The following is an 18,608-nucleotide window of genomic DNA, read 5'->3' as shown; positions in this document are numbered from 1 at the left end:
ATCACACCCCACTAGGGCTGGAGTATAAGCATATCAGCATTGGTGGTTCAGTGGTAGAATGCTCGCCTGCCATGCGGGAGACCTAAAGTCGATTCCCGGCTAAAACGTGTGCGGTTTTAAGTGGCTCTGGTTGATGGCCTTTTAGCACTCACACAACACAAAGGCAAGGAACAACATGGGTCAGCATTGGTTGTTCAGTGGTAGAATTCTTGCCTGCCACGCGGGAGACCCAGGTCCGTTTCCGGGCCAATGCACCTTCTGATTTTGGTTGCTACTCTTCCAGCACTGGGTAACAGCCTTGCAGCAATCACAACCCACTAGGGCTGCAGTAAAACCATATCAGCATTGGTGGTTTAGTTGTAGAATTCTCGCCTGCCACGCGGTAGACCTTGAGTCGCTTCCTGGCTAATACAAGTGCAGTTTTGTGTGGCTCCTTTTTCAGCTCTGGTTGACAGCCTTTTAGCACTCATACAACACAAAGGCAATGAAAAACATGGGTCAGCATTGGTGGTTCAGTGGTAGAATTCTCGCCTGCCATGCGGGAGACCCGGGTCCTATTCCTGGCCAATGCAATTCCTGTTTTGTGTTGCTACTCTTCCAGCTCTGGGTAACAGCCTTGTATCAATCACACCCCACTAGGGCTGCTGTCTAATCATATCAGCATTGTTGGTTCAGTGGTAGATTACTTGCCTGCCACACAGAAGACCATGGTCCGATTCCCGTCCATTACAATTCCTGTTTTGTGTAGCTACTCTTCCAGCTCTGGGTAACAGCCTTGCAGTAATCACACCCCACTAGGGCTGCAGTATAAGCATATCAGCATTGGTGGTTCAGTGGTAGAATTCTCGCCTGCCACGCGGGAGACCCGGGTCTGATTCCCGGCCAATGCAAGTGCTGTTTTGTGTTGCTACTCTTCCAGCTTTGGGTAACAGCCTTGCATCAATCACACCCCACTAGGGCTGCAGAATAAGCATGTCAGCAACGGTGGTTCAGTGGTAGATTTCTCCCCTTCCCCATGAAAGACCCTGGTCAGATTCCCGTCCATTCCAATTCCTATTTTGTGTTGCTACTCTTCCAGCTCTGGGTAACAGCCTTGCAGCAATCACAACCCACTAGGGCTGCAGTATAAGCATATCAGCATTGCTGGTTCAGTGGTAGAAATCTCGCCTGCCACGTGGGAGACCTTGAGTTGATTCCTGGCTAATACAAATGCAGGTTTGTGTGGCTCCTTTTTCAGCTCTGGTTGACGGCCTTTTAGCACTCACACAACACAAAGGCAAGGAAGAACATGGGTCAGCATTGGTGGTTCAGTGGTAGAAACCTTGCCTGCCACGCGCGATACCCGGGTCCAATTCCCAGCCAATGCATTTCCTGTTTTGTGTTGCTACTCTTCCAGCTCTGGGTAACAGCCTTGCAGCAATCACACCCCACTAGGGCTGTAGCATAAGCATATCAGCATTGGTGGTTCAGTGGTAGAATTCTCGCCTGCCACGCGGGAGACCCGGGTCCGATTCCCGGTCAATGCAATTACTGTTTTGTGTTGCTACTCTTCCAGCTCTGGGTATCAGCCTTGCAGCAATCACACCCCACTAGGGCTGCAGTAACAGCTTATCAGCATTGGTGGTTCAGCGGTAGATTTCTTGCCTGCCACACAGAAGACCCTGGTCCGATTCCCATCCATTACAATTCCTGTTTTGTGTAGCTACTCATCCAGCTCTGGGTAACAGCCTTGCATTAATCACACCCCACTAGGGCTGCAGAACAAGCATTTCAGCATTGGTGGTTCAGTGGTAGATTTCTCGCCTGCCACGGGGTGAGACCAAGGTCCGATTCCCGGCCAATGCAATTCCTGTTTTGTATTACTACTCTTCCAGCTCTGTGTAACAGCCTTGCAGCAATCACACTCCACTAGGGGCGCAGTATAAGCATATCAGTATTGGTGGTTCAGTGGTAGAATTCTCGCCTGCTACGCTGGAGACCTTGAGTCGATTCCCGGCTAATACAAGTGCGGTTTTGTGTGGCTCCTCTTTCAGCTCTGGTTGACGTCTTTTTAGCACTCACACAACACAAAGGCAGGGAAGAACATGGGTCAGCATTGGTGGCTCAGTGGTAGAGTTCTCGCCTGCCATGCGGGAGACCCGGGTCAGATTCCCGGCCAATGAAAATCCTGTTTTGTGTTGCTACTCTTCCAGCTCTGGATATCAGCCTTGCAGCAATCACACCCCACTAGGGCTGTAGTAAAACCATTTCAGCATTGGTGGTTCAGTGGTAGAACTCTCGCCTGCCACGCGGTGGACAAAGAGTTGATTCCTGGCTAATACAAGTGTGGTTTTGTGTGGCTACTTTTTCAGCTCTGGTTGACGGCCTTTTAGCACTCACACACTACAAAGGCAAAAAACTATATCAGTAAACATTGGTGGCTCAGTGGTAGAATTCTCGCCTGCCAGGTGGGAGACCCGGGTCTGATTCCCGACCAATGCAATACCTGTTTTGTGTTGCTACTCTTCCAGCTCTGCGTAACAGCCTTGCAGCAATCACACCCCACTAGGGTTGCCGTAAGACCATATCAGCATTGGTGGTTCAGTGGTAGAACTCTCGCCTGCCACGCGGTAGACCTTGAGTCGCTTCCGGGCTAATACAAGTGCAGTTTTGAGTGGCTCCTTTTTCAGCTCTGGTTGACAGCCTTTTAGCACTCACACAACACAAAGGCAAAAAGTAACATCGGTCAGCATTGGTGGCTCAGTGGTTGAATTCTCGCCTGCCATGCAGGAGACCCAGGTCCGATTCTCGGCCAATGCAATTCCTGTTTTGTGTTGCTACTCTTCCAGCTCTAGGTAACAGCTTTGCTGCAATCACACCCCACTAGGACAGTAGTATAATGATATCAGCATTGGTGGTTCAGTGGTAGATTTCTCACCTGCCACGCGGAAGACCCGGGTCCGATTCCCGGCCAATGCAATTACAGTTTGCGTTGCTACTCTTCCAGCTCTGGATAACAGCCTTGCATCAACCACACCCCACTAGGGGCGCAGTATAAGCATATCAGTATTTGTAGTTCAGTGGTAGATTTCTTGCCTGCCACACAGAAGACCCTGGTCCAATTCCCATCATTATAATTCCTGTTTTGTGTAGCTACTCTTCCAGTTCTGGGTAACAGCTTTGCATCAATCACACCCCACTAGGGCTGTAGAATAAGCATTTCAGCATTGGTGGTTTAGTGGTAGAATTCTCGCCTGCCATGTGGGAGACCTGGGTCCGATTCCCGGCCAATGCAATTCCTGTTTTGTGTTAATTCTCTTCCAGTTCTGGGTAACAGCTTTGCATCAATCACACCCCACTTGGGCTGCAGAATAAGCATATCAGCATTGGTGGTTCAGTAGTAGAATTTTCGCCTGCCACGCCGGAGACCTTGAGTCGATTCCCGGCTAATACATGTGCTGTTTTGAGTGGCTCCTGTTGCAGCTCTAGTTGATGGCCTTTTAGCACTCACACAACATAAAGGCAAGGAACAACATTGGTCAGCATTGTTCGTTCAGTGGTAGAATTCTCGCCTGCCACGCGGGAGACCCGGCTCCGATTCCCGGCCAATGCACCTTCTGATTTTGGTTGCTACTCTTCCAGCGCTGGGTAACAGCCTTGCAGCAATCACACTCCACTAGGGCTGCAATAAAACCATGTCAGCATTGGTGGTTTAGTTGTAGAATTCTCGCCTGCCACGCGGTAGACATTGAGTCGCTTCCCGCCTAATACAAGTGCAGTTTTGTGTTGTTCCTTTTTCAGCTCTGGTTGACGGCCTTTTAGCACTCACACACACAAAGGCAAGGAAGAACACGGGTCAGCATTGGAGGTTCAGTGGTAGAATTCTCGCCTGCCACGCGGGAGACCCGGATTCGATTCCCGGCCAATGCAATTCCTGTTTTGTGTTGCTACTCTTCCAGCTTTGGGTATCAGCCTTGCAGCAATCACACCCCACTAGGGCTGCAGTATAAGCATATCAGCATTGTTGCTTCAGTGGTAGATTTCTTGCCTGCCACACAGAAGACCGTGGTCCGATTCCCGTCCATTACAATTGCTGTTTTGTGTAGCTACTCTTCCAGCTCTGGGTAACAGCCTTGCATTAATCCTTGCAGTGCTCCTTCATTGCTGAGCTTGACTTGTCATTTACTATCGCCCACCCACTCGTCACATTATGTAAGAAATTAGCGGAGGATAGACCCGCCTTGGTGCATCTGTCTGTCTCCAGGCAGCACGCAAGCTATCTTCTTACACACGGCATCTTGCCAGAGTTTAAAAAAAAACGTCTGTCTGAGAAGCTTAAGAATGGCATGTTTTCAGTCAACATTGACGAGGCCACGGACAAAAGTATGGATAAAATTCTTAATGTACTGGTCCGATTTTATGACGAGGATGCAGGCAGTGTGAAAACACAGCATCTTGCCAGCAAAAAAGTAAATATTGCGAATGCCTCAGCTTTGATGCTGGAACTAAATGACGTCCTGCACTCATATGGGCTAAAGTGGAGGCAGGTCACCAGTATGCTACTAGACAATTGCGCAGTGATGAGGGGGAAGAAGTTGGGGCTTGAGACCCTAGCTAGAAAGGAGAACCCCAATCTGTTGGACATTTTGGGAGACACCGTCCATATGGTGTCAAATGCGGCTAAGGCTCTCATGAGCCCATTTCAATCAGAGGTGGAAGATTTTTGCTCTGATGTTTATAATGACATAGAGAAGTCCCCCAAGCAGAAGGAGATTTTTGCACAATTTCAGAGTTTACTCCATCTCCCCCCCAAAGAGCTTGATAAGGCCCATTAGTAACCGATTCATTCAGATGCTTGAAGTCTGCAGTAGAATGAATGAACTACTGGATGTACTCGTGGTGCACTACTATCATGTCCTGGACCCAAATGAGGAACACAAATACAGGTAGGCCTAATAAAACTCTTTTTAATAATAACAGGTGTGATGTATTTAATGTTTGTTATTTAGTTTAGTTAGATTAAGCTCATTATGGAATGTACAGGAGGCCTAATGATGCAACATCTTTTGAGATATTTTTTTAAATGGTTATGGTAGGTGTTAGGAAAATAGCAAATTATCAGCATATCAAGGTAATAGGCTATATATATATATATATATATATATATATATATATATATATATATATATATATATATATATATATATATATATATGTGTGTGTGTGTGTGTGTGTGTGTGTGTGTGTGTGTGTACTACAGAAGGCTTCTTAATCAGGTTTTTGAGCGGCATGACCTCACAACTGAGGAAAAGGCCAGGATAGTAGTTCTTCAGAAAGAGCAGGCAGCAGCGTCCCGGACGGGAACACAAGTTAACCAAGACCGAAAAGATCGCACCTCTGTGCTCATTTCAGAGTTTGACAGAGTAAAAGTCTTGATTGACTTATACAGAGGTATCTTTTGTATGACTAGGCAAACTTAATGCAACTTGAACTTGATGTTGTATTGGTTAAATATTTTTGTGTTTTTAGTGTTTGTAGTCCACTAGCACCTGATCTAACAAATTACCTAAGTCATGATACAATGAAACAGTCAGGTCTTTTCTACAGCAACAATAACCAAATTAATAAGAATATGATCAACATTTAAGTACTGTGTGATGTTGTGAAGAACTATGTGTCAAGGTAACAGTTTCCTATAATTTACTCCTGTACATGAAAGTGAGTAACATATTCAAAAGCCATCTCTGTAGTCTCATTACAGAGTCTAATCTAATTTTTATTTATCAGAGGATGCAAGACCTAGACTTGATACCTAGAAACATATGATGTCACCTCAAAGGCTATTTTTTGCATTGTGTCAGAAAGAAAAATGTTTTGTTATACAGTCATCTTGGAATATATCAAAAAGTAATTCCCTCTGTTATATGTATGGCAGTATGACTAGTGTTCTGATCTAATTAATGTTTTGCTGGAAATAAATTTAGTTGTATTATTATTTAGTCACAGTATATATTGTATTTTAAATACATAATCATACTTTTGTTCAGTTATTTCCCACACCAGTCATGAGTTTTAATTGCTCAAATTGAATTATTTATTTTTTCTTATATTTGCAGGGGTCCTTCTGACATTTCAGAGATTTGTCAAAAAGCTTCAACATGAAAAGCCAATGGTGCATTTGTTGCATGTGGAAATGGTGGCCCTTGTTAAAGAGCTCCTGAGCAAATTTATGAGACCAAAGGCTGTTCCACTGAGTCACAAGGAGATTCTCAAGGTTGATGTACGGAGCAGGGATTTGCAACTGTCAAACCAGAGGCTCTCTGTTGGACAATTCTGCTACAATTCAATGAACAAAGCTCGTGTGGAGAGGAAGGTATGGGTTGGACATATCTATGACTCTCTCAGAGAAGGGTATATGAGGTCAGCAGAGTTTCTGCTAAAAAACCTTCCCCTGGATAACATCATATTAACATCACTCTCTGCTCTAACGCCGTCTCTAATTCAATCCGATGCAGTTGTTGGAGCATTCACTACATTAGGAAAGGCCTTGCCAAATGTTGTCCCTCCAGAAGAGATTGGTCAGCTGGTTGAAGAATGTCGGGCCTACCAGATGGATGCGGACATGCTTCTTCGTGTACCAAACTACATTGAAGGGGACTGTCGAGTTGATGTAGACTGGTGGAGCCATGTTGCTTCCTTGAAAAATGCAAAAAGAGGTGTGAGGTATCCCACCCTGTGCAAACTTGTTTTTGTCCATTTTTACAGGCCCCTTGGTGGAAGGATCATTCAATTTAATGGATGATATCCTAGAGTCTGACAGGTGCTCCATTAATGTGGAAACATATGAGAGCCTCGCAGTGATCAGGTCCACACTTAAGGCCAGGGACTGGACAGCCTCAACTATGAACATTGACCAGCCTTTAAGGCGATCCTGCCTTTCCTCATTCCAAAACTACCAATTACATTTAAAGAAAACGAAAGAGACTGCACAGGCACTAAAGCAGAAAAGGCTTAGTGAGGCAGCAAGGATTCTGTCCTCAAAGGAGGCAAACAAATTGGCTCAACAGGCCCGAAAAATCAAAAGGCCAGCAAAATCCTCTTCTGCACAAGCCTCCAATTCCTCTTGCTCAACAGGCCCTCCTGAAAAAGAGAAGACCACCCCAATCCTCCTCTGCACAAGCCTCCACCACCTCTGCTCAAGCCACCACCACCTCTGCTCAACAGTCTTAACCTCTGTACAAGTCACCACCTCCTCTGCACAAGCCTCCACTTCCTCTGCTCAACAGGCCCACCTGAAAAAGAGAAGACAACCCTAACCCTCCTCTGCACAAGCCTCCACCACCTCTGCACAAGCCACCAACTCCTCTGGTCAACAGGCCCTGGAAGACCACCCCAACCCTCCTCAGCACCAGTCTCCACATCATCTGCACCAACACAGTGTTTACTCTCTTTTATCAATCCAAAGCATCATCAAACATGTTAAAAAGAAAAGGTTCTGAGGACCCAAAACAATGTTTATCAAAAAGGAAGAAATGAAGGGATGGAGACATGTTTTCCACACTGTCTTTTACAGTTATTTATTTTGTTTTTTTCAGTTCAGTGGTCACCATTTGCATGTTTTGGACCAAAATCTAAGTTCAGAAAGGAAAAAATAAAGGGAAGGAGAAATGTTTTTTTGTTAATCCCATACTGTCTTTTACAGTATATTTATTTATTATGGTTTTTCAGTTGAATGGTGCATATTTTGCAATTAAATTTGATAAAGAAAAATGAATGTGTGTCCTTTTCATGTGCTTTAGTTAATCAATTCCTGTGTACTTTGGAGTACTATTATTGCCACTTACTGACCTGTCTTGGTATGGCTGTAGCATCTGTAGCATTTACTTCCAGTGATTGTTCTAAGATGGGCTAATAATGTCAATCTAGGCACTGAACATATTGAGAAGAAAATGCTAGGTTTTCTTGAATAATACTGGGGGCATAATGCAAATAGGAAAATATCTAAAAAGAGCCACTTGACAATAATGAAGATCAGGGTTACACATAGGCTGTTAATATATTTGGGCCCAGGGGCCCACAAGTTATGAGTTAAAAGTGCGTTGCATACATAGTACCCCCACCCCTACTCACCTCAGGGGCAAGGAAAAAAAGTTCAGGCTCAGGAATTTTTTCCACTATCAGCCCTGCAACTGTTACGAACAAGACTATATATATATATGAAGTGAAACGGGCCGGAGTATAGTAAAAAGGTTTGGAGTGTTGTTCACTTGCTTAACAATTAAAGCAGTTCACATTGAGGTTGCTGATTGTTTGGACATTGACTAACGCATTAATGTATATATACTTATATATAAATATATATACAGTCTTATATCAGTTATTTATAAAAAAAAATTGGGGGTGGGGGGAATAAACAGGGAGGCTAATAACTCTGACTTCAACTGTATATCTGTGTGTGTATGAGTATATGTATATGGCTACTTTTATACTTTTTTTCGCAAAAGATTCTGACTTTCTTGCAGGATTGATTCTGCTGTCCCATGTCTTCAAAGAAAAAGTTGAGAATTTGATCACACTGGGAGAGGTATGGAACTTAGCTAAACTCTCGCTTTCTAATAGTCTAGATACATGTTTCTTATAGATGGTTAACTTTTTTTTTTTTTTTTTACTTTTTACAGTGTGATGCTGAGACTCCATACCCAACCATACAATTGGCAGAAACTGACTGGAAAATGGCTTTCTCCAAGAGGGCACAATTTTTTGTCAAAGTGGATGGTGTGGAGGTGTGCAGGGCAATGGGAGCTGAAGAAGGAATTATTGCAGCCTTCAGTGCTTATTATGTATTCAACTTGGCTTATCCACCATATATGAAGAATACACTGACCTTCCTGCAGCATGCCATAGCCAAGATTACTGAGGAGGGTGGCAAGCCCCTTCCAATAACTGTCACCCAAATAATTAATATCCTGTGCTAAAAATGCCACAGCCATATCGATGCACAAGGTGTGGAAGGAAAACCTTCACCTTAATGAAACTAATTCAACATGTTGGCCTGGTTCACAACCATGAACCAAATTTCAACATCACTTGTGGACTGAATGATTGCAAGTCATCTTTTACACTATATGAGTCTTTTAGGCGTCATGTCTATCGAAAACACAGGAAGCTTGTTCTGCCTCGTGATGACCTGGATGCTACTGAAAACATGGACCATGATTTTGAAAACATTGACTGTCACAATGATCTGGAAAATACCAACGAGCTACAGCCTTTGGCAGATGAAATGCCTTCACCTAGTAGGAATGAGCTTTTGGCTAACTTTAAAGAAAATCTCTTCAGTTTAATTCTTAAATGTAGAGAAAAAAATCACATTCCTCAGACTGTCCAGCAGGAAATAGTTAATGACATGAATTTTTTATTTTGTTATTTTAAAGAAAATTACGACTCTTTTATTTCTTACCATCTCTTCAAAAAAAATGGGTTCAACATTTCAGAATGTCCTGAAACAAGACAAATGGTACAGTCAAGGGACTTCTTTGAAGAAGCTTCAAAAATTGTTAGCTCTCCACACATGTTAAAAGAGCACTGTAAATCTAAGCTTAGGCTGATTGAACCAGTACATCACATTTTGAGGTCACCGAGTGGACACAAAGTAGGCACCTATTCATATGTACCTATTACTGAGGTTTTAACTAACTACTGCTCACGTGACGACATATTTGATGAAATTCAGACAAACAACTATTTACACAGAGATCCAGATTACCTAAATGACTACACAAATGGTACATGTTTCAAGGAACATTCCTACTTTAAAGTCAACCCACATGCTTTAGAATTTGACGTTGTCAACTTGCTAGGTTAAAAAAAGCAAGCACAAGCTTTGTGCTTTTTACTATACTGAAGGCAACCTTAAACACTCCTCAAAACTGAAGCACATTCACCTTGCTTTATTAGTATGACAAACCTTTGTAAAAAACTGTGGATTAGCAACCATTTTAAAACCAATGTTGGATGACCTGAAAAAACTTGAACGTGAAGGGTTCATGATAACTGTAGGTGGGATTGAGCAGACTGTTCATGCTGCACTAGCAACATTTTCGGCAGACAATCTTTCAGCACATATGTTAGCTGGTTTTACGATGTCATTTAACTCTGCTAGAGTTTGCCGCTATTGCATGGCAACCCACACAGACGTAAAAGATAAATTTACTGAAAGTGATTTTGTTTTAAGAACTCCAGAGGTACATCTCTACCATCTAACATGCATTGAAAACGCAAATGATCGAAGAACATATGGTGTAAACTATTCATCACCATTTAGTGAATTGAACTATTTTGACGTGACAGACATTTCCACCTGATATAATGCATGATTTGTTGGAGGGAGTCATTCCTCTAATAATAAAACTTGTTCTGAGCTGGGCTCACAAAGAAAAACATATCACTATTAAGGAGTTAAATGATTAACTTGAGCAACTCTCCATTGGTCAAAATGACAAAAAAAAAAAAAAAAAAAAAAAAAAAACAGTGCATTTGTCAGAGCGAAGCTTACACAAATCTGGAATTGCTGGGTCTGCCTCACAAAATGGTTTTTGTTTAGGATTTTGCCATTTTTAATGGCACACCGTATTCCTCCCAACAGTAAACAGTGGAATGTTTTTCTGTTGTGTCGTGACATTGTTGACATTGTAATTGCCCCAAGAGTGAAAAGGGAAAACCTGGCAATGTTAGATACACTGGTGTTTGAGTTTTTGACACAGCTAAGGGATGTTTTTGGGGATGTTGTGACACCCAAGTGTCATTTTTTGATACATTACTCAAGACTAACATCTATATTTGAACCTTTGCGCTTGCATTGGTGCATGCGTTTTGAGGCTAAACACCAGTATTTTAAGAATGTTGCTAGCAGCTGTAGAAACTTTATTAACATTGCCAAAACCTTAAGTGAGAGGCACCAAATGAAACAACGCTGGGAATTTTCCACACCTTGTATTCTTGATGAGTTTGAGTGCACTGTTAGACCTTACTGGGGTTTTTTACAGTAGAATACTGGCAACACTGTTGCCAGCCACTCACTGTAAAAGTTTGGTTACAGTAAGTAACTGGCAACAGTGTTGCCAGTTAATTACTGTAACTGAACTATTACAGTGAGTGGCTGGCAACAGTGTTGCCAGTAATTTACTGTAACTGAACCATTACAGTGAGTAGCTGGCAACAGTGTTGCCAGTTAATTACTATAATAGAGCAGCAGTGGTAACTAACTGGAAACTGTGTACAGTTAATTACTGTATTGTAGTGTTACAAATCACAGCATTATACTGCATACACATTAATAGTATGTCATATATAGTTATTGTAGTGTTACTAAAATTAATTAGTATTCTTAGCTGTTATTTAAAAATAGAAGGCATAACATTTTTCAGACAAATTTATTTTATTGTTTTGGCACCAAACAAATAAATAACAGAAAAAGTATAACAAAATTAAGAAATCAGCAGATATAAATATTGTCTTGCATATAACAGGTCTGCACAGTAAGGCTGCGGTCACATTAACCTTTAAGCATGCAAAATTCTGTCATACTGCACTGCGAAGTGGAATTAAACAAAGCGAGTAGTGGAATTAAACAAAATAATTAGAGATTGAAAAAGCAAGCCAGAGAGGTCATGTTTTGATCTTTGATTGGTCTCAAGCAATCACATGATGTGATTTTGCATGTCAGCGTTCTCCAAGCTTGAACTTTTCAATGCTGCGAATTATGAAATGTCACATGAGCTATCATTCCAGGTCAGCAGTACTCACATGCGTATGAATGGAAGTGTATAGGAAGAAAAGTGCAGTGTGACCGGGACTTTAAGCTGTAACTCTAATTAAACACACCTGATCAAACTAATTAAGGCTTGTTAGAAATCTACAGGTAATGTTGAAGCAGGGTGGGAGCTAAACTCTGCTGCTGCAGTTCTCCAGGAACTTGGAGTTTGACCCCCATGGTATATAGCAGGGGTGCTCAATCCTGTTCCTGTATATCTATCTTCCTGCAGATTTCAGTTGCTACCCATATCAAACACACCTGCCTGTAATTATTACGTGGTGTTCAGGTCCTAATTAATTGGTTTAGGTGTGTTTGATATGGATAAAAACTGAAATCTGCAGGAAGGTAGATCAGCAAATGAACAGCAAAAAACACAAAATAATTATTTTAAAGTTTTAAATAATTAAAAACTGTGTCAAATCTCAATAAAAAGTTTAAAATAATTATAAAAAATAAAAATAAAGTTGGCAACACCGAAAAACCAAAGGATCCAATCTTTTATTGTTATAATTATCTCATGACAACAAACTTTTTTATTGTTTCTAATATAAATTCATAAACACTGCTCTGAAAAATACTTAGCAACAAACTCACAACCTGGGACCGGACAGTGGACCTTTTGTGTGTAGATGGCTATGTGTATCATGTTTTTGTGATTCCCTGTGATGATGTGCACATGTTACCTTACTGAGATGAAGGAATTTAATTTTGGCTTAGTTGCCAGAAAGATACATACAACTGTTAGCATCTGTACATTATAGCCGTATGCAATATCCAATAAATACATAAACAAAAGTAATGTAAGAAGTTATATGAGGAGAGGCTAACTAGCTAACAATGTAGCTTTCAAGTACACAGTTCAAGATAACAACAATATAACTTAAAACACAGCCTTATTTTAGAAACCCTCAAAAACATTTGAACACATTTTACTTACTCATTGTAGATTCTTATTTAAAGCCTAAAACATATCAGACTCTACATCTGAATTGATGGACAGAGAATAGAGCACACTCAGCAGTAAACAAATCAAACACCTGGCTCCCTTAAAGGGCCAGCATTTTCTGAAAACTCTTTCCAACACCTTTGTGTTTAGAATAAGACAGACAATCTGTGGGAGTTTGTGGTGATGCCTAAATCATTATTTTCTGCCTTTAAAATGCACATCTCTATAAATAGCAACATAAAAAATCAGAGAAGATGGGACAGTAATGGTTGAACAGTAATTTGCTATTTATTGTCAGTTACTATCTGTTATGAGTACATAAAGTAAATTACTGGAATTTATTCTTTGCACTACACAATTTCATACAAAGTCTACTCCATTTATAGTAAAATAATATGTGTTAATAAATAATAAATGTTTCCTTTTATTACAGCAAAACACTGGCTATTTTACAGTTATTTACTGCACATACAACAGAGTAACAGTGCAGTTATACTAATTAAACACACCTGATCAAACTAAAGCTAAAGGTAGTGTGTTGAAGCAGGGCTGGAACTAAATTCTGCTAGGCTGCGGCCCTTCAGGAGTTTGACATTTAGGAATTGCCTACATTTATCACAATCATGCACATATCATTGAATAAAAACAAAAAAAATATAAAAACTTCATCCAAAGCAAAAAAAAAAAAAAAAAAAAAATCTGATCCTCATGTTGTTCCAAACCTGTAGTAATAATAATAATTAAAAAAAAACAAATAACCTGATTAATACATTTATTTAGGAAAGCCTTTATACTATACTGTTAATGCCACTTTTACCTACTTCATTTGAAGTTTTCAAACAAATTCATTGAGTCTCTGCAAAAATGTATGTACATGCTGTTTAAGATATTTTTTAAATAACACATTTTTACTAGTTATTTAGCAAAATACTAATACTCAGCTTAAAGTGCAATTTAAAAGCTTAACTATAGGCTAAACTAGGCAAATTAGATTAATTATAGAAAAGTAAACAAAGTTATAAAAATGATTGTGATAATTTGGTTGCTTTGTGTGAATATTTTTGCCTTTAAATGCATCTCGTCGATATCTTTACTTTTTAATTAGCTCTGTGACATTGACATTGGTTGACTCCTGATACTCAATGTTAAAAACATAAAAGGAACCAAAGAAAACACAGAGATGGCTGCAGAGAAATTTAGCTTATCATCAATGCATTGTCTCACTTTCTCCTCAATACTGACCATTCACATACCGAAACTGAACAGTAAATATATATATATATATATATATATATATATATATATATATATATATATATATATATATATATATATATATATATATCAATATATATATCAACATAAAGCATCAGAGTACATGGGGTAATAATGGTTGAGCAGTAATTTACCATTTATTATCACAGTAACTATCTGTAATGAGTACATAATGTAAATTACTGTAATTTATTCTTTGCACTACAAAATTTCATACAAATCCTGCTTCTTTTACAGTAAAATACTGTTTCCTTTTATTACAGCAAAACACTGGCTATTTTACAGTTATTTACTGCATAATCTACAGTAAGGGTTAACAGTGTAGGTAGTAGGTAGGAGTATAGAGACTCCGTTATCATCACTCCCATTAGACCTACAGACAATACTCACAAACATACACTCTATGGAACATTTCAACATTCAGCGCGTTTCAAATGTGACTGTTGATAGTGTGAGGTATGCATTAAAAGATGTATTCATAGTTGACTATGTCCATGCAGAAGAAATTCCCCTATTCTTCCAAATTAAATACATTTTAAATGTAAACACTGAATGGTTGCTTTGTGGCAAGTTTTTAATTTCAGTTTCTTACGATTCACACTTCCATGCATATGTGGTAAAAGTTGACTTGGAATGGAGTGTAATTAAACCAGGACAAGAGATGGACTTTCAGGCACTTGACACTTACTATACTGATGACAAATTATTTGTTATCCTGAAGAATGTTTAAAGTTAAAATCAAATTTCTAATACTGTGTTTGGTAAAATGTTTGATGTGAAATGTGTAGGAAAAAGTTTGCTTGCATGATGCAGAGACTGTTTAATAAGATGTTTACAGTAGAAAAAAATGTACTAAGTTAAAACAAGGTCTAATTAAATGTTACATGGTTTTAAAAATGGTCAATGAAATGTGATGTAAATAAAAGAACAACTAATTTAACATTGAGCTTAATGTTCTTGCTGTTTAGAATTTTTATAGAACGTTTTAAAAGAGTCTAATCAACATCTTGTTTTTTTTTAAACTATGCATCCTGTTATGGCACTTTGTTTATTGTTATTGAGCTTAAAATATTAACTCTGTGAAAACTAAGACTGTAATAGGTTCCTTTATGAAATGTATTTGTGACCAAGTTTTAAAGGTATTCATTTAGAATGAATTCAGTGTGCACTGTAACAATATTGTTTTGTATTCTTCTAAAATTGTCATCAAATTGTGTTATGGGATTGTTACTAAAATGTTTATCCTGTGAAAAATGTATTTTTAATTGTTACGAATGTTTAATAAAAACTGATTAAACTGCATTCTAGCCTATTTTTAATGTACAGTATGAAGTACAAATTTGCACCATTTTTTAAAGGTACATTATGGTACCATAATATTAGCAAAGGTACAATTTTGGCAGCAGAGGTACATATTTGCCCTTGAAAGGTACATACTGCAAAGGTACAAATACGTACCCACATGAAAGGGTACAATGGGTGTACCCTTGAGGGTACTGCCCCAGTGACAAGCCATTGTACCCCTAAAGGTACAAATTTTGCACATTTTTTCTGACAGTGTAGGGAGAAGATCTTAGGATGGATACTGTCACAATATGTGGGTGATTGAATTATCTGCAACTTCACAAAGATCTAGTTCAATTAAAAGACTTGAGTGGAGACCATTGCTCCAAACAGTGAGATATGATGACTGTTTTTGGTGTTGACTGGATAGAGAATTATTCTGTAAACAAGCACAGTTGAGAAACTATGATGAGTAGAAGGATGGAGATGGTACCAGAAGCAAATTATGAAGCAGGAACAGTTATTCATTTGTGACGAAAGAAGTACTTCCAGGGATTTGAAACATCAGCAGAAATAAGTTCATAAAAGGTTTGCATTCATAAAGTAATTAAAATCAAAGTTAACAAGTGATCAATAAATAAAAACATTTATAGGAGTATGAAAAATTGTGAATAAAGCAAAAGAGAGAGTAATTGTATTATGCTCAATTACCAGAAATGGCTGAAAGAGATGAAGATGATCCATCAAGACCAACGCTCAATGAAATATGTGAAAATAAAATACTTAATGGGATTAATTTGCTAACAAGTGCATTGGTGAATGATGGCATGGAAACTGACAGAAACAGGCATCTAACACCGCATCGCATGAACTACTATTGGGTCGACCCTTGCAAGAAACCACATGAAACTTTGCATAAAACCTTGCATATAATCTCACCTATAACCTTGCACATAACCTCTTGGAATGGTTTGCAAAGATGTCTAATGCAGTAGGGACTTTTATGAAGAAACAATTAATTGCCATGTGCAAAGCAATATCTGTGCAGGAAACCAGAAAGGAGCCATGTGAGAGAGCAGAGATACAAGGTCCAATTGGTCCAGCTGATCGAGTCTATCTGAGGATGCTCTGGAGAGCTCAGGAGAAAAGGACCATATCTGGATGAGGGCAAATCCAACAGCTGCCAAAGTGGATGCCATTAATGGGGTACCAATGCCTCAAAGGAGCGAAAGGAAACAACTCCAGCAAGGGAAAGCTGACTGGAAACAGAGGAGCCTGAATATTCAAAAGCTCTAAACTACGAAGTGCAACGTGTGGAAGGAGAAGTTAATCAGAACAAAGTAAAGAGTGATTCTGATAATATGCCTGAATACCACATATAGCAGTGCCACAAGTCAAGGGATGATAATTGCACAACTGCAGATTTCAAAACTCAGACTCTTAACCACACATCTCCATCAACATCTATTAAAGTCAAGTGAAGATGCTGGTAGCTTAGAAGAAGAGAAACAAGGATGACCAAAGATCAAGATCAACATTTGATGCTTTTTATGTTTGCATATTGAATTTGTTTGCATATTGCTTTTATGGTACCTATATATAATATCACTTCAGTATATCCTACATGAGTGTGAAAACCAGCAGCTAGGACTGAACCAACTGAATACTTATGCTTAAAACATTGTTGTCTTTGATGTGTTAAGAGAAAAAAAAGAGTACAGTCTTTTACTTCCTTCAAACCAAGAGAGAGGGGAGATGTTTGGCTGGACTTCTGTCAAAATACAGTGGCATAATCTAGTCAATTGATAACAGCTATGTGGCTTATATCAGTCACTAGATAGAGGTAATTAAGAGAACTGGATTATGAAATTGCACTTTGGGTTAAAAGACAATAATATTAAGACTAAAGTCCTAAGAGGAGGGATTGAAGAAGATTTCTATTATCTCAGTGTGTAGTATTTTCTAAGTGTAAAGCAGTTAATTTTCTCTTCTCAAAATGTATGTAGTGTTTGCAGCAAACATGCCAGCATGTGTTAAAAATACTGTGTAATATGAGTATGCCTGCACAGAAGCAACACTAGGAGAAGGCTGAATGGCTGATTGTGTAGAATAACTGAATATGTAAAGCACTGATTATATATGTTAAATACTTGTATGAAGCTATATGTGGCAGAAGTTAGAATGAGTAACATATTATCAAGTTATTATCCTATCATAACAATGTATGTAAACCCTTAGTTCCTTTGCATAAGTTGTATCTATACTTTGCTGACATAGACCTGTAACATCTCTGTTGACATGAGCTGGTGGGCTGAGAGCCAAGAATAGCAGGACCCCTTAGACTAGAAAACCTATTCAAAAATGGTCAAGAGTTAAAAAGAGACACAAAGGGGTGTGTCATAATTACCTGTATAAAGATTATGGAGAACACAGATACTTTAGAAGGTGTCCCGGAGAGACTTCAGAATGCTCTGGGGTCTGCTCTGCTCTTTCTCGGCTTTATTATGGAGAATAAAGTCTATTTTCTGATATGCAAAACCTCCGGTCTGATAATTTCTAATTGATGAAAAGTCAAATTCACGACATGACCCCGTTCAACCCGGGGATGCTGCGGCCACAACGCAAAGTTCTAACCACTATACGATCACGGCAAGCTACGAGACAGCCATTGTGACCCTTGTGTGGTATGTTCCTCCCTGTGATAAGCCCCTTCCTCTTCAGTGAGAACACTCTGTTGTTTTTCTCCTCCTACCAGCACAACGCTTTTCCCAAGAAACAATGGAAATGCAAACAATTGATGACTGCTGCAATTTTAAACACGGGGAAGACGTAGTCGGCAGGATTCGAACCTGCGCGGAGAGACCCCAATGGATTTCAAGTCCATCGCATTAACCACTCGGCCACGACTACAAAACTGACTGTACTGCCATTTCTTTATGCCTAGTACACATGTTGTGCATCCAGATGAAACTTTCATCAAGCGATAGCTCAACAGCAAAAGCTGTGGCTCCACAAAATGAGCGTCACACGCCCGAACAGGGACTTGAACCCTGGACCCTCAGATTAAAAGTCTGATGCTCTACCGACTGAGCTATCCGGGCTCCACAACAGTAATTTACAAGTAGGCAAGGTTTGGGTTGTGGTCGGCGCAGACCTTTAAAGTACACTAAAGTTTACCGTGAGATGGGGTTTTAAGCTTATGGTTGGTGTGGACGTTGCTAAAACACGACAGGTTACTTTGAGGTTGGGTTTATGGTTGTTGTAGATGTAGACATCAGTACAACACAATAGTTTGGACTCCATATCATG

The 18,608-nt window shown here is 39.7% G+C and overlaps 1 protein-coding gene, 3 non-coding genes and 1 pseudogene across 4 annotated transcripts; 3 read left to right on the top strand and 2 right to left on the bottom strand.

The window, feature by feature from the left end:
* Positions 1-1,455: 1,455 nt before the first annotated feature.
* Positions 1,456-1,526, top strand: trnag-gcc (transfer RNA glycine (anticodon GCC)). Its single transcript has one exon. It is a non-coding gene; the product is annotated as a tRNA-Gly (tRNA).
* A 2,595-nt stretch (positions 1,527-4,121) lies between these two features.
* LOC147844835 (uncharacterized) lies at positions 4,122-7,327 on the top strand (annotated as a pseudogene).
* Positions 7,328-8,421: 1,094 nt separating this feature from the next.
* LOC148680287 (uncharacterized) lies at positions 8,422-10,510 on the top strand. Its single transcript, XM_088650818.1, has 2 exons — positions 8,422-8,563; positions 8,658-10,510. Exons 1-2 carry the CDS (start codon positions 8,447-8,449, stop codon positions 8,952-8,954), a joined length of 414 nt encoding a protein of 137 aa, XP_088506944.1. The 5' UTR covers positions 8,422-8,446; the 3' UTR covers positions 8,955-10,510.
* Positions 10,511-18,127: 7,617 nt separating this feature from the next.
* Positions 18,128-18,209, bottom strand: trnas-uga (transfer RNA serine (anticodon UGA)). The gene has a single exon. It is a non-coding gene; the product is annotated as a tRNA-Ser (tRNA).
* Positions 18,210-18,327: 118 nt separating this feature from the next.
* Positions 18,328-18,400, bottom strand: trnak-uuu (transfer RNA lysine (anticodon UUU)). Its single transcript has one exon. It is a non-coding gene; the product is annotated as a tRNA-Lys (tRNA).
* Between the last annotated feature and the right edge of the window lie 208 nt (positions 18,401-18,608).

This window comes from Danio rerio, chromosome 4, assembly GCF_052040795.2.
Source record: "Danio rerio strain M-AB ecotype USA chromosome 4, GRCz13ab, whole genome shotgun sequence".
Classification (NCBI taxonomy): Eukaryota; Metazoa; Chordata; class Actinopteri; order Cypriniformes; family Danionidae; genus Danio; species Danio rerio.
This window is presented reverse-complemented; position numbering and strand designations above follow the sequence as displayed.

Coding starts and splice junctions, on each gene's coding strand:
- LOC148680287 (XM_088650818.1), top strand. CDS start 8,447: ATGTATATGGCTACTTTTATACTTTTTTTCGCAAAAGATTCTGACTTT. Junction 8,564..8,657: donor ATTTGATCACACTGGGAGAG/GTATGGAACTTA, acceptor TACTTTTTACAG/TGTGATGCTGAGACTCCATA.